This window comes from Ambystoma mexicanum, chromosome 14, assembly GCF_040938575.1.
Source record: "Ambystoma mexicanum isolate Mex_15411 chromosome 14, UKY_AmexF1_1, whole genome shotgun sequence".
Classification (NCBI taxonomy): Eukaryota; Metazoa; Chordata; class Amphibia; order Caudata; family Ambystomatidae; genus Ambystoma; species Ambystoma mexicanum.
Window position 1 is genome coordinate 544,180,496 of NC_090940.1, and position 14,912 is coordinate 544,195,407.

At 51.6% G+C, this 14,912-nt stretch overlaps 1 protein-coding gene across 3 annotated transcripts in view; it reads right to left on the reverse strand.

Annotated features, from left to right (window-relative positions):
• The window catches only part of TC2N (tandem C2 domains, nuclear), a 305,672-nt gene that overhangs the window by 190,289 nt on the left and 100,471 nt on the right, over positions 1–14,912 (reverse strand). For all 3 annotated transcript variants that reach the window (XM_069637839.1, XM_069637837.1, XM_069637838.1), the window contains one exon: positions 611–699. In XM_069637839.1, the coding sequence (XP_069493940.1) occupies positions 611–699 (89 nt within the window). The remainder of the gene's footprint in view (positions 1–610; positions 700–14,912) is intronic.

Genomic DNA, 14,912 nt, shown 5'->3' on the forward strand with positions numbered 1-14,912 from the left:
AGAACGTAACATCGTTTGCTTGCCTTATGGTAAGTAAGGCTGTATATGCAGTATGTGCCTTGATGCGCCCTGAAGCCTGCGGGCGCCGGAGCGCTATATACATATATAAATAAATAAATAACTCTACATTCACAGGTTTAGATCCAGGTGGAATTTACTCTGCTATTCCCCAATCTGAGGTCAATAAATTGAGCACCGATAAGTTGGTACGTTTGACTTGGAAGCAAGACAACGCAGAACAACACAGGTTTGAATCCCGGTCCCACGCTTAGAGACTGGTTTTTGCTATTAAGCGTGTTATGAAAGATTAATTCATTTTTAAAATTAGTTTTAATTAACACATATTACAGTGCTTAGAATTGAAAGCAATCCGGCACAAAGCACTAAATAAAAATCTATTATTATTACAAACATAACACCATCCTAGATCAGGTGCCTGGGGTGAAGGGGCATAGACAATAACAACTCAAACATAAAAACAATTCAATTAGAAAACAAGTGAAAACGATCAAACAAACAGATTCCTAAAATACTGCTTCCTGTGCTGCATCAAAAATGGCACTGCCAACCTTCCCCAAAAGTTAAGGACTGCCTGGGGACTTCTCCTCACCTGGATGTGCTTCTGTGGAGTTGTTAAGTCTAACATCGAGCTGCTGAGCTCCGGAGAAGGGGTCGCTTTGTGGCTCCTTAGATCACAAACTGCAAAGGATGAAAGGAAAAATGGTTACTTTCAACCTGCACAATAGTAGAAGAGCGTCCGATTCTGGCAAAGAGAACCATTCAGTGTAGGGTCATTATTGCAAGGACTCTGCAGGAGGTCGGTTGTTGAATGCTCAGCCCTTGGTGGGGTGTGATACTGTGCGAGGCCAAGCAGGGGTGTGCTGGTGTTTGTTATGCTTCACTCTGTTATAGCAGGATCTTTAAAAAAGTGATGATTTCACAGATGGATACAGGGCATAATACAGCAGAGTTCCATGTGTGCCCTGTGTTGTTAATGGAGCATATACTATTACTTCGAGAAAAGGTTAGAGCGCTGTTGCATTTCTCCTCTCTTGCCACCAACCTAACCCAAGCCCCTTCTATTCCAGATCCACAAGAGCACTTGGAGACCCTGCAAATGGCAGCGGCGCGCGGTATAAATCCCAATGGCTTCCTTACATAGGACAAATGATAATCAAATGAAAATATCTGGACAGCGGGCAGGGATCCCACTATTGCACACATTGGGAGGGAAATGGTGGCAGGGGGGGCACAACCCAGTGAAGGCAGATCATTCCGGAAGCCAGTGGTGGGGGATGGGCAATGCTCTCAGATGCCATGATACAAGAGTTCCCTAAAAAGGTGGCTCTTCCTCAATGGAAGGCAGAGGTTGACTTGTCTTACTATAGTGTTAATCCCCCGTGGAAGGGCTGGAACGGGGATAACGGGCCGGGAGCCCAAGTTATTGGGTCGACCGAAGCAAAGGCGGATAACGAGGGCTCCGGCCGTTAGCCCCGTTCCAGCCCTTGGATCAGGGGATTTGGGCTATTAGACCAAAGCGGTAACCCGGGTGCTTAAAAAAAAGTATTTTCCTTCGTTCAATGGGACGCGGTGCGCCTCCTGTTGAACGAAGTAAAATACTTTTCCGAGATGGCTGCCATGGAAAGGGAAGGCGGGGCTCCGTATGGAGGCCCTCTTCCCTTCCATGGGGGCCAGCGGGAGCCGGGTGAAGGACCGACTATGACGGCGGCACTCGCCACTGCAGAAATAAGGTAAGCGGGAGGGTAGGCAAAAAAGAAAAAAAAAGGGATGGAGGGTGGGGGAAGATGGCAGCGGGGAAGCCGGTCGTCATTCGTCATGGAACATAGGCTTTCACTGGTGGTTCAAGCCCACGTTCCTAGCCACCTGATTGGCTGGCTCCCCCAGCCAGGTTGCGAATTATAATTATGGGCGTGGAGCGTGTTTTCCACAGTATTGGAGCAAGGGCTGAGAACGCTTGCCTGTTCCCTTTTGCAGTTTGGTACTTCCCATCTGGTGAGAGGCTGACACATAGCGTTGGAGTTGACTTCACAACTTGGAGAGGTTCTCAGCAGATTACATTGGCATTTCTGCTCTGCCATGCTTGTGTTGTAGCAGGCATCAAATATTATTCAGGCTTGCAGGGCAGTCTGTGGTGATGTAATGGAACCTAGGCAGGTGAGCAGGGCTTGACATCATCCTGCTGTCGCAAGTGTGGGGCCACGTTGGGTGCTTTAACGTTTGATTTCGGCAGGTAGGATTAGTGGATAGCTCAGGGGCAACGCGTCTGTCTTTCTTCAAAGCAAGACAATGCGCACCAGCACTGGTTTGAATCCTGATCCGGTGGTTAGACACCAGTCTCTGGTATTTAGCACGTTAAAAAAGATTAATTAATTTCATTTAATTAATTTGGTAAGCTCTGATCTTGCTTAGCACATAAAGATGTAACCGGGCTCCCTATATTTAATTTACAATTTGTGTTATGGGGCTAGTTGAGGGTATAGATATTGAAGGTCAGAGCTATGATTTAATGTTTAACGTTGTGGGTCTTTCGTGAGGTTTACACAAGCTGTGGGTGGATCTTCAGTTATGCGCTTGGCATCTATAGTGACATAAGGAAGGCATGCCCTGCAGTGGCAGGTGCAATTCAAGAGCAACACTGCTAGGGTGAGATAATTACTGTCAGCTTGGTGATCATTGTCAATTCCAGATAGGCAATGACAGCTACATAAGGAGAGTGGGAATCACTGGGGAAGGGTATAGAACCCTGGAGGACTCCACTAGCTATGAGCATGTGCAGAACCAAAGAAGGCCCCATTTGGAAACACTGTTGGTGGTTGCCCAGGAATGTCACCAAACATTTGAGCACTTGGTTTTCTATGCCCAAAAGTATTGCGGGGATGTTTAGAGGTTGCTGGTTGTCAACTGCAATGGAGGACACCAAAGTAGCTTAGAAGGCGTCAGGGGTCACCATTGCCTGTGATGTATGAAGGCATTACTCACTGCATATATGGTGGTCACTAGCTCATCTCACATGACATGAGGATATACCAGAAGAAAAGCAGGAGGTTGTTCAAGCCTTTATAAGTCTACCAATGTATGTCTACAGCACTTTTCTAGAGCCTCTCTCTCTCTCTCTCTCTCTCTCTCTCTCTCTCTCTCATTCGAAGTTCCCCTCATCCTGTTCACATATGTGTGTTCCCGCACAACTGGGCGGCATGCGCTCCCTTGCTTCTTTAGCTGCGTGCGCTCCCTCGCATCATAGGTCCCTGCATCCTGTACCGTTCCACCTCTCCTGCGTTTCCCTTCCTTCCTCTCGCATCTCAGCCCTTCCCTCTTCGATCTATTGTGTACTATTCTGACACTGTCTTGTGCTCCAGTGTTTTTCTGGCATTACTTTGCATTGCCTGCATTGTTATTCTAGGTTCCTGTTGTGTTCTGTGCCTTGCTGACTGTATTGGCTTTGTGTTTGCTCTGTACGGTTCTTGAGATTGTGTTGTCATCCAAGGTTTGTGACATCACATTGCATTGCCTGCATTCTTCACTTATAGGTTCCCTGCTGACTTCTGCATTTTGCTTTTGGTCCTGTATTGCATCTGCATTCTCTACTTCTAGGTTCCCTGTTGTGCTCTTTTCTTTCTGATGGTTCTGTACTGCATCTGATTTGTAGGTTTGTTCTTGTTCTTTGTTGTGCCCCCCTCCCTTTCGTGTCCCCCCTGTGCCTCTCTCCTGCCTGCCCCAGTGCACGACCTCCCCTCCCCACTCCCCTGCCTGGGAGCCCCTCTCCCTACCCCCCAACCCTCTTTCCTCCCTCCACCCCCTATGGTGCTCTCTGTCTCACCTATCTTTTCTAACTGCTTTTTTATCAACTATCCTATCCCTCTCACTAGGTCTGGCAGGAAGAAGCTCAAAAGGGACATCTTGGTCTCCAATGCAGGCCTCCCTATCGCTGATACCTATACCAGTGCTTCCTCCTTACCGACTTACTCTTTGTAGTTCCATCTCCAGGCCAATGGACCCCTCCCCTATATGGTCTGTTCTCTCTCCTTTTTCCTCTTCTCCCATTAATGATGACACCCGGTGGGAGGCCCTCCTGGCCCCCTTCCACTCCTCTAAGACTATAATTAATGTCTACTTAAATGGCCCCGTCTTGGCCCAGGGCCCTCAGGCCAATCTCCTCCTCTTTGATAGGCACTTTCCGTGCCTTATGAACTTCCTTTCCTCTCCTGCTATCTCTTCTTAGCCCTCTCTGGCTCCTCTGCCACCTCCCTTTTCTGCCATCTCTTTGGCACCCCCTTCTGCTTCTATGGCCACCCTGTTGCCTCCCTCCTCCACCAGCCCTGTGGCACTCTCTTCTCCCTCTCTGACTACCCTGCCTTCTAGCTCTTCATTCCTTCTCTGCCCATCATCGGGCACCTCCAACACTTCCGCAGGGTGTACCTCTGGCCTGTACCCCTCCCCGGAATGCTCTCAAATGTGCTACTCTCAACTCTTTTTCAGCTCAACTCTAACATCTGCCGTCTCCTGTAAGAGCTTGATTTGGATGTACTTGGTCTCACCAACACTTGGTTCACGGGCAGCTTTGTCACAAGTTTCAACACACTCCTTCCCGATGGCTACACAATCTGTTCCCAACCCAGAAAACCCAGAACCAACCGCCCCAGTGGGGGTGTAGCCTTGATTGGATCCCTGCTCCTATCATTCCAATGCAGCACTCCTCCAACTCCTTTGAATGCCTGGTCTGCAGGCTCTCAATCTCTCCTGCCCTCCCCCTCACTGTTGCCACTTTCTACAGGCCGTCTGGCCGGGTTGTCCTCTTCCTATCTGAGTGGGCTGACCTCTCCTCCTCTCTCCTTGCCTCTACCTCTCAACTTCTCCTCCTCAGCGACTTGAACATCCACCTGGATGCTACCAGCCCTTCTTCAGTACTGTTTCGCAGACTCTGTGATTCTCTCTATTCTTCCCTCTGGCCAAACTCACTCTGCACGGCACACCCGGGATGTTCTGATCGCCTCAGATCTCCCCTTCTCCAACCCTCTCACCACTCCTATGTCTTGGAGTGATCACTTTCTCCTTTATTCCCATCTCTCTCTCTCTTCCCCGCAGGTCAAGCTGACTCCAGCGCTGCCACCTACCTTCTCAGTTATCCGACCCATGAAGCATGTGTCAGCTGAGGCTTTCGCCGCTACCTTCTCTCCTCCTGCACCTTTGGCTGACTCACACCCTGACATAACCCCCTCTAACCTTCATCTCTCTATCTCTAACACTATGGATGTCGTTGCCCCTGTCATGAGGATCCTCTTGAAGCCCAAATCCAAGTGCAACTTGGTACAATTCTGACCTCGCCACCCTTAAATGGAAGTGTAGGGCAGCGGAGAGGAAGTGAATGGCATCGGGCACCGCGCCCCTGACTAACTGGCCTTCTCCAAAGGCATTACAGACTCTCTGTTCTCTCTAAGAAGAGATCCTACTTCCAAGCCTGCCTCTCTGCAGCATCTAACAACTCGGTCGAACTCTGCAAGGAGCTGGACAATCCTGCTGCAGTCTCTACCTCTGCTGTTCTCTCCCAGGCCCTCTGCATAGGCTTGGTCTCTCATTTCACTACTAAAACTCAGGACACCCTGTCCACCCTCTCTTCCTCTGCTTCCTCTTCCTCCTCCTCTACCAATCCTGGGCCGTCTGAGGCTGTCTCTCCTCCTGCTTTCCCCTGCTCACCCCTGACAATGTTTCTATATAAGTCTGACCTATGAAAGTCTCATCAAAGCAGGTTCTCCACTGCCCATCCAGAACCATCAAGGACCACATCGACATCCTTGCTCCAACCTTGGCTGATTTCTGCAATCACTCCTTTGCCACTGGAACTTTCCCCTCCCCCTTAAGCACTCTCTTGTGCACCCCCTTCTAAAAAAGCCCTCGGCCGATCCTTCCTCTCTGGTTAACTATCGGCCGATCTCCATCACTCCTTTCCTGGGCAAACTCTTGGAAAAGCTGGCCATCTCCCAGTTTAATCTACATACTGAATCTGTTGGTTGGCTCCATGATCACCAGTCTGGCATCAGAGCCGCCAGAAGCAGGGAAACTGCTCTCATGACCACCCGTGAAGACTTGCTCTCCAATCTTGGCTCTATTCTCCCTTCTGTCCTCATTCTCCTCGATCTATCCTCTGCTTTTGACACGGTCAGCCATGCCAGCCTGCTCATTCGCCTCCGTGACATCCTTGGTATTACTGATTGGGCCCTGGCCTGGTCGACCTCCTTTCTCACAAACCGACCCTCTTGGGTCCAACTGGAGTCTTTCCTCTCTTCTATCTCTCTCTCTACTTGTAGTGTTCCCCAGGGGTCTAACCTCTCTCCCAGGCTCTTCAAACACTACCTGGAAGCTCTTGCCCACTGCATCGCTACTTTATGCTCCCATTTTCAATGTTATGCGGATGATGCTCAGCTCTCTTTCAGGCTCCCCTCAGGCACCTTTGCTTCTTCTCTCATACCAGACTCTCTGGCCGCAATTCAGGAATGGTGTGCAGCCAATGATCCCTGCTTTAATGCCAGTAAGACTGAGATCCTCCTCAATGGCACACCCGCTCCCTCCTTTGCTCACTCTCTCTGGCTGCCCACTCCCGGCCCTCTTCCTGTTCTTTCCTGTTAGGCTGAGAACATTGGTGTCATCTTCGACTCCACCCTCTCCTTCTCACCTCACATCTCTGAAGTCTCTAAGGAGTCAAACTATCAGCTGCACCTCCTCAGAGGTATTCTGCATTTTCTCACTTTAGTCCAGAAGCTCACTGTCTCCAGAGCTCTGTCCTCTCTAGGCTGGACTACTGGAACAGCCTCTTTCTAAATCTTCCTGCCACTACTCTTTGACCTTTACAACTTATGTAGAACAGGACTGCAAGACTTGTGTTTGGCCTCAAGCCCAGGGATCGTATCTCTCCAGCTCTGAAATCTCATCACTGCTCCCCGTGGCTGCAAGGATCAAGTTCAAGACCCTTTGCATCGTCCACAAGGCTTTCTGGGGCCTGTGTCTGTGCTAGCTCAAACTTTCTCTTCCAAAACATCTACCTTCCCGAGCTCTCCGCTCATCTACCTCCAACTCTCTGAGGGTCAGATGCTTCTCCAAGCAGAGAGTTGGGGATAGATCTATCTCCTCGGCTGGGGCCTCCCTCTGGAACAGCCTCCCTGCCTCTCTCAAACCTGAGCAGAACCACCTCTGAGTCTGGAAGCAACTCAAGATCTTCCTTTTCGCTTCCTCTTTCTCTCTTCCTCTCCCTTGCTGCTGCACCTTACTGCTCCGTGCACTGGTCACCTGGTGAACCTCTGAACTCGGGCCCAGGCTCCTGCATGTCCAGTTGCCCTTGTGCTGCCTCCAGGCTCCCCAGTACTTACGGGTCTGTAGCTGCAAACCTACAGTCCCTTTTCTCTGCACTTATGAGCCACCCGCTGGCTGCACTTGTGAGTTAACTGTACTTCCCCTTCCCCTCTCCCCCTGGCACTTCTCCCCTTCCCTCTTCCCTGCACTTGCACGATCAGAATTTTACAAGGCCTAGTAAGATTGTTATTTTGTTAAGATCTGTTCTCTCTTGGCACCGTGCACCTGGCCATCTGTCCTCCAGGTCCAGGTACATGCTCACCCTGTCACCCTCCCGCACTGCCTCTGGGCCACCGCTTGCACTGGGGTCTGTATCTGCACCCATAAAGCCCTCTCCCCCATTTTTACTTCCTGCGCTTATCAGACCTACCTTGTCTGCTTCCTTAAACCTAGCACTTGCAAATTGCTGGCTGCACTATCACTGTTTGTTGCCTTTATTATTTATTTATTTATTATTATTTATCTGTTTCTCCTCTGCTTCGCACTTTCCACTTCTCCCCCCTTCCATGCACCAATGTCACTCGGCCTAGTAAGATCGCTGTTTTGTTCTCCCCTGTTCCCCTCCCTTGCCTTGTCATGCTTTGAAACACTTGTGTACGAGCGCGATAGAAATAAAATATCAATATCAATAGAAAAAAAATAATATCAATTTTGTCCTCCCTGCGTTTCCCCCTTATTGTCTTGTCGCGCATAGAAACACTTGTGTACAGTTGCATTATAAATGCCACATCATATCATATAACATATTCTCTCATATATCATATTCTCTCTCTCTCTCTCTCTCTCTACAGAGAGAGAGAGAGGGAGAGAGAGAGAGAGAGAGAGAGAGAGAGAGAGAGAGAGAGAGAGAGAGAGAGAGAGAAATACCCAGTCAAATGACGCTCAGGGGAGGAATTGGGTCAGAACAAGACAGTGCTGCACTCTGGCAAAAACTGTCTTTCCGGAGCGCTGTTCCATCCCAACCTCACACAAGTTGGGGAAGCTCTCTGGCCCTGACTGCTCGGAGCCTCCTGACACAGTGTTCAGAAAACTGCTGTGAGTCTGAGACACAGTGGCCATTAAAAGGTCACGAGTTGCAGTCAGGTGCAGAGAGCTTTCTCAACATGTGGGGGTGGGGATGGGACTCGAGTCTACATTGAATTACGCTCCGGCAAGACAGTTTTTGCCAGAGCGCTGCACTGTCTTGTTTCTGACCCAATTTCTCCCCCACTAAACCCATGCCTAAAGTCTCCTCCCAGTTGACCAGGGAAAGGAATACGCTTTCTGATCCTGACCTTGGAGGTTGTGTACTGCGGATCCCCGGGAGGAGAAAATGGCCAGAAAGAGAGGGGTATCCACGGGATGAGCCACCGTGTTTGCCTTCTTTTAAAGGAGAAATGTTTACACTCCCACAGTACATCATTGCTTGCTGCCACCATAACCCTTCTGTTGCACGAGTTAACCATCTTAGTGTGGGTGGAATTAGTCACCCTGTGTGAATAAAACAGATAGACATCTTTCTCAAATTCAGGGAACTCAGACAATTGAAAATGTCCCTAACTCCCGAAAGTGTAAGAGGTGGAAGTTTGAGAATGTTAACAGCATCCCATCTAAAAACCTCTGTACCTCTTTACAAACGAATCTGACGGCTGGTTCACATAACATTCCCTTAGTAAAGGTTACTGGAAAGAGATAAAAATCTAAGTATGAAACCACTTACAAAAACTAATTTTTGTATTCGGGACTTCAAGTCCCATAATTCCCTCAGTACTGAGACGGGGAAGAGGGATGTTGAGGAACAAAACTGCAGTGACCAGTTCATTAGTGGAGATTGTCCACACCTGAGGGAGATTGGGCCGTTTGAATGTCCCCCTCAGGTGCAGACTATTGTCAGAGAAGCCAGAGAAGCAGAAGCAGAGGAAGCAATGTGTGCTGTGTGGGTTGTGTCTGCAGGTGAGGTGGGATTAATAGAGCGAGTACATTCTGGGACCACTGCAGGTCCTGAGAGGGCCGGTGTCTCTCCTTATCCTAATTGAAGAGGTTGTGCAGCATAAAGTCAGCATGGTGGCAAACCCTGAGGGAGCTCCCGTGACTAGGTGGCTCCAGAGACTCATAGGAGCTTGGGAAGCTCCGCGTTGGTGTGGAGGTGGCAAGAGCGAATAACAAGGAACTGTTCACCGAGGCCAGGAGAGCCACAGAAGCTAATGACCAGCGAGCACAGAGCCAGAGCGTCATAGCCAGTGAGTACCCCACTGGCAAGTGGAACAGGAGCGCTGAGGTGTTGCTCGCGTGCGGCAAGTCAGCCGCGCAGTTCGCATATGAATGACAAAGTCGCTTCTATTGAATATCAAACTTTCAGAAAACCCAGGAAGTGGTGGTTAGCGAAACAAAGTAGCTGTGATGTTCCTTTTATAAGTGTGAGGAAATCCCAACAACCCGGCGGAGAAACAATATTAAGAACCAAGGCATACAAGCAATGCCAAAGCAAAAAGAAAGCAAAACCTGGGCAATTTGAGATCATTAATCATTGTCAAAAGCCAAAGGGAAGTAATACAAATCCCAAGGGTTCTAGAAAGTGCTGCTCATATGTTGCAAGTAATGTGCTTGATCGAGTAATGTGCTTGATCGTTGGCACAACCAAGGCAGAAGCAGGAAAATACTTTATCCTGACTACTTTGGTTTTACTGATGCAGAAGGGAAAGACAGGTGGCAAACAGGCTGCCCTTCTAGAAGAAGCTATCCAGTGGCAGATCAGCATCGTTTGTAGAAAAGGCCTCAGATGGATCAATGTGAATGTTCCATTCCCTGAAACCTGCTAATATTTTGACAACAAAGAAGCCTATTGAAGTTGTTGTTATAATTTGAAAATTACCATTGAAGCACTTTTCTGTTTTGATGTTGAAGAAGTAGACGGGCAGGCGAGTATACCCATAGTGCAAGAATTGATTGCCCAGAAGAAACCTGGTAAAAAACATAAGCCAGGTAGAAGGTGCAAGTACTGAAGAGTGGCACTAATAGAAAACAGCATGTTGAGTTGTGATATTGGGGAAGAATTGTGAACAATGGCTGATGAAAAGTTACAATTATTTCTCCAGTTAATGTTGTGATGAACCATCCTGACCAAACAATTTGTTGTTGCCACAAATGTGAGACAGTTCTTATACCAGGAGGGGAGAGATGATGTAGGAGTTTGGATGTGGAACAGCACTCTGGAGCCGCTAGACACAGCACTCTGGAGCCGGTAGGCACAGCACTCTGGACCCTGGTAGACATAGCACTCTGGACCCTGGGGGAGACAGCACTCTGGAGTCTGGGAGACACAGCACTCTGGAGCCGCTAGACACATCACTCTGGAGCCGCTGGACATAGCACTCTGGACCCTGGGAGGCATAGCATTCTGGAGCCGCTAGACACAGCACTCTGGAGCCAGTAGACATAGCACTCTGGAGCCGATAGACACAGCACTCTGGACCCTGGGAGGCACACCACTCTGGAGCCTGGGAGGCACAGCACTCTGGAGCCTGGAAGACACAGCACTCTGGAGTCCAGGAGACACAGCATTCTGAAGCTGAAGACACAGCACTCTGGAGCTGAACACACAGCACTCTGGAGCCGGTAGACACAACACTCTGGAGCCGATAGACACAGCATTCTGGACCCTGGGAGGCACAGCACCCTGGAGTCTGGGAGGCACAGCACCCTGGAGTCTGGGAGACACAGCACTCTGGAGCCGCTAGACACAGCACTTTGGACCCTGGGAGGCACAGCACTCTGGAGCCTGGGAGGCACAGCATTCTGGAGCTGAAGATACAGCACTCTGGAGTCCAGGAGACACAGCTCTCTGGAGTCCAGGAGACACAGCACTCTGGAGCCGGTAGACACAGCACTCTGGAGCCGGTAGACACAGCACTCTGGAGCCGGTAGACACAGTAGTCACAGCACTCTGGAGCCGGTAGACACAGCACTCTGGAGCCTGAGAGACACAGCACTCTGGAGCCAGTAGACATAACACTCTGGAGCCGATAGACACAGCACTCTGGACCCTGGGAGGCACACCACTCTGGAGCCTGGGAGGCACAGCACTCTGGAGCCTGGAAGACACAGCACTCTGGAGTCCAGGAGACACAGCATTCTGAAGCTGAAGACACAGCACTCTGGAGCTGAACACACAGCACTCTGGAGCCGGTAGACACAGCACTCTGGAGCCGATAGACACAGCATTCTGGACCCTGGGAGGCACAGCACCCTGGAGTCTGGGAGGCACAGCACTCTGGAGCCGCTAGACACAGCACTTTGGACCCTGGGAGGCCCAGCACTCTGGAGCCAGTAGACATAGCACTCTGGAGACGATAGACACAACACTGTGGACCCTGGGAGTCACAGCACTCTGGAGCCTGGGAGGCACAGCATTCTGGAGCTGAAGATACAGCGCTCTGGAGTCCAGGAGACACAGCTCTCTGGAGTCCAGGAGACACAGCACTCTGGAGCCGGTAGACACAGCACTCTGGAGCCAGTAGACACAGCACTCTGGAGCCGGTAGACACAGTAGTCACAGCACTCTGGAGCCGGTAGACACAGCACTCTGGAGCCTGAGAGACACAGCACTCTGGAGCCTGAGAGACACAGCACTCTGGAACCTGGGAGACACAGCACTCTGGAACCTGGGAGACACATCACTCTGGAGCCTGGGAGACACAGCCCTCTGGAGCCTGGGAGACACAGCCCTCTGGAGCCTGGGAGACACAGCACTCTGGACCCTGGGAGGCACAGCATTCTGGAACCGCTAGACACAGCACTCTGGAGCCAGTAGACATAGCACTCTGGAGACGATAGGCACAACACTGTGGACCCTGGGAGTCACAGCACTCTGGAGCCTGGGAGGCAGAGCACTCTGGAGTCCAGGGGACACAGCATTCTGGAGCTGAAGATACAGCACTCTGGAGTCCAGGAGACACAGCTCTCTGGAGTCCAGGAGACACAGCACTCTGGAGCAGGTAGACACAGCACTCTGGAGCCGGTAGACACAGCAATCTGGAGTCAGTAGCCACAGTAGACACAGCACTCTGGAACCTGGGAGAGACAGCACTCTGGAACCTGGGAGACACAGCACTCTGGAGCTTGGGAGACACAGCACTCTGGAGCTTGGGAGACACAGCACTCTGGAGCCTGGTAGACACAGCACTCTGGAGCCTGGGAGACACAGCACTCTGGAGCCCTATACACACAATAGACACAGCACTCTGGAGCCAGTAGACACAGCACTCTGGAGCCCAGTAGACAACACTCTGGAGCCTGGGAGACACAGCACTCTGGAGCCTGGGAGACACCACACTCTGGATCCCGGTAGACACAGTAGACACAGAACTGTGGAGCCAGTAGACACAGCACTCTGGAGCCCGGTAAACACAGCACTTTGGATTCCGGTAGACACAGCACTCTGGAACTGGTAGACACAGCAATCTGGAGCGGTTAGACACAGCACAGCACTCTGGAGCCATAGACACAGCACTCTGGAGCCTGGGAGACACAGCACTCTGGAGCCTGGGAGACACAGCACTCTGGAACCTGGGAGACACAGCACTCTGGAGCTCGGTAGACACAGCACTCTGGAGCCGGTAGACACGGTAGATACAGCGCTCTGGAGCTGGTAGATTAAGCACTCTGTAGCCAGTAGACACAGCACTCTGGAGCCAGTAGACAGAGCACTCTGGAGCCTCAGACGCTCACGCACAGCAGCCTGGAGCCAGTAGTCACAGCACTCTGGAGCCTTGGACGCTCACGCACAGCACTCTGGAGCCTGGGAGAGACAGCACTTGGAGCCTGGGAGACACAACACTCTGGAGCCCGGAAGACACCGCACTCTGGAGCCCGGTAGACACAGTAGACACAGAACTGTGGAGCCAGTAGACACAGCACTCTGGAGCCCGGTAAACACAGCACTTTGGATTCCGGTAGACACAGCACTCTGGAACTGGTAGACACAGCAATCTGGAGCGGTTAGACACAGCACAGCACTCTGGAGCCATAGACACAGCACTCTGGAGCCTGGGAGACACAGCACTCTGGAGCCTGGGAGACACAGCACTCTGGAACCTGGGAGACACAGCACTCTGGAGCTCGGTAGACACAGCACTCTGGAGCCGGTAGACACGGTAGATACAGCGCTCTGGAGCTGGTAGATTAAGCACTCTGTAGCCAGTAGACACAGCACTCTGGAGCCAGTAGACAGAGCACTCTGGAGCCTCAGACGCTCACGCACAGCAGCCTGGAGCCAGTAGTCACAGCACTCTGGAGCCTTGGACGCTCACGCACAGCACTCTGGAGCCTGGGAGAGACAGCACTTGGAGCCTGGGAGACACAACACTCTGGAGCCCGGAAGACACCGCACTCTGGAGCCCGGTAGACACAGCGGTCTGGAGCCTGGGAGACACAGTGCTCTGGAGCCGGTAGGAACAGCACTCTGGAGTCTGGGAGACACAGAACTCTGGAGCCACTAGACCCAACACTGTGGACCCTGGGAGGCATAGCACTCTGGAGCCTGGGAGGCACAGCACTCTGGAGCCGGCACACACAGCACTCTGGAGCCAGTAGACACAGCACTCTGGAGTCCAGTAGACACAGCACTCTGGAGCCCAGTAGACACAGCACTCTGGAGCCTGGGAGACACAGCACTCTGGAGCCCGGTAGACACAGTAGACACAGCACTCTGGAGCCTGGTAGACACAGCACTCTGGAACTGGTAGACACAGCACTCTGGAACCGTTAGACAAAGCACAGCACTCTGGAGCCTGGGAGACACAGCACGCTGGAGCCTGGGAGACATAGCACTCTGGAGTCCGGGAGACACAGCACTCTGGAGTCCGGGAGACACGTTAGATACAGCACTCTGGAGCCGGTAGACACAGCACTCTGGAGCCAGTAGACACAGCACTCTGGAGCCTTGGACACTCACGCACAGCACTCTGGAGCCTGGGAGAGACAGCACTTGGAGCCTGGGAGACACAGCACTCTGGATCCCGGTAGACACAGCGCTCTGGAGCCTGGGAGACACAGTGCTCTGGAGCCGGGCGACACAGGGCTCTGGAGCTGGGAGACACAGCGCTCTGGAGCCGGTAGACACAGCGCTCTAGAGCCTGGGAGAAACAGCACTCCGGAGCCTGGGAGACACAGCACTCTGGAGTCTGGAAGACACAGCGCTCAGGAGCCTGGGAGACACAGCGCTCTGGAGCCGGGCGACACAGGGCTCTGGAGCTGGGAGACACAGCGCTCTGGAGCCGGTAGACAGTGCTCTGGAGCTGGTAGACAGAGCGTTCTGGAGCCGGTAGACACAGCGCTCTGGAGCCTGGGAGAAACAGCACTCCGGAGCCTGGGAGACACAGCACTCGGGAGCCTGGGAGTCAGTACTCTGGAGCAGGTAGACTAACATCCCCGAAGATGATTGAGGGCCATTCAGGGCAAACAAACATTTTTTAACAAGCGCTTAAATAAACTTGGCAGTTGTCAGTTCTTTCTTTTTCGACGACATACTGGTGACGCAGTCGACACAGGAATGCGATGTACACGTCACCAGA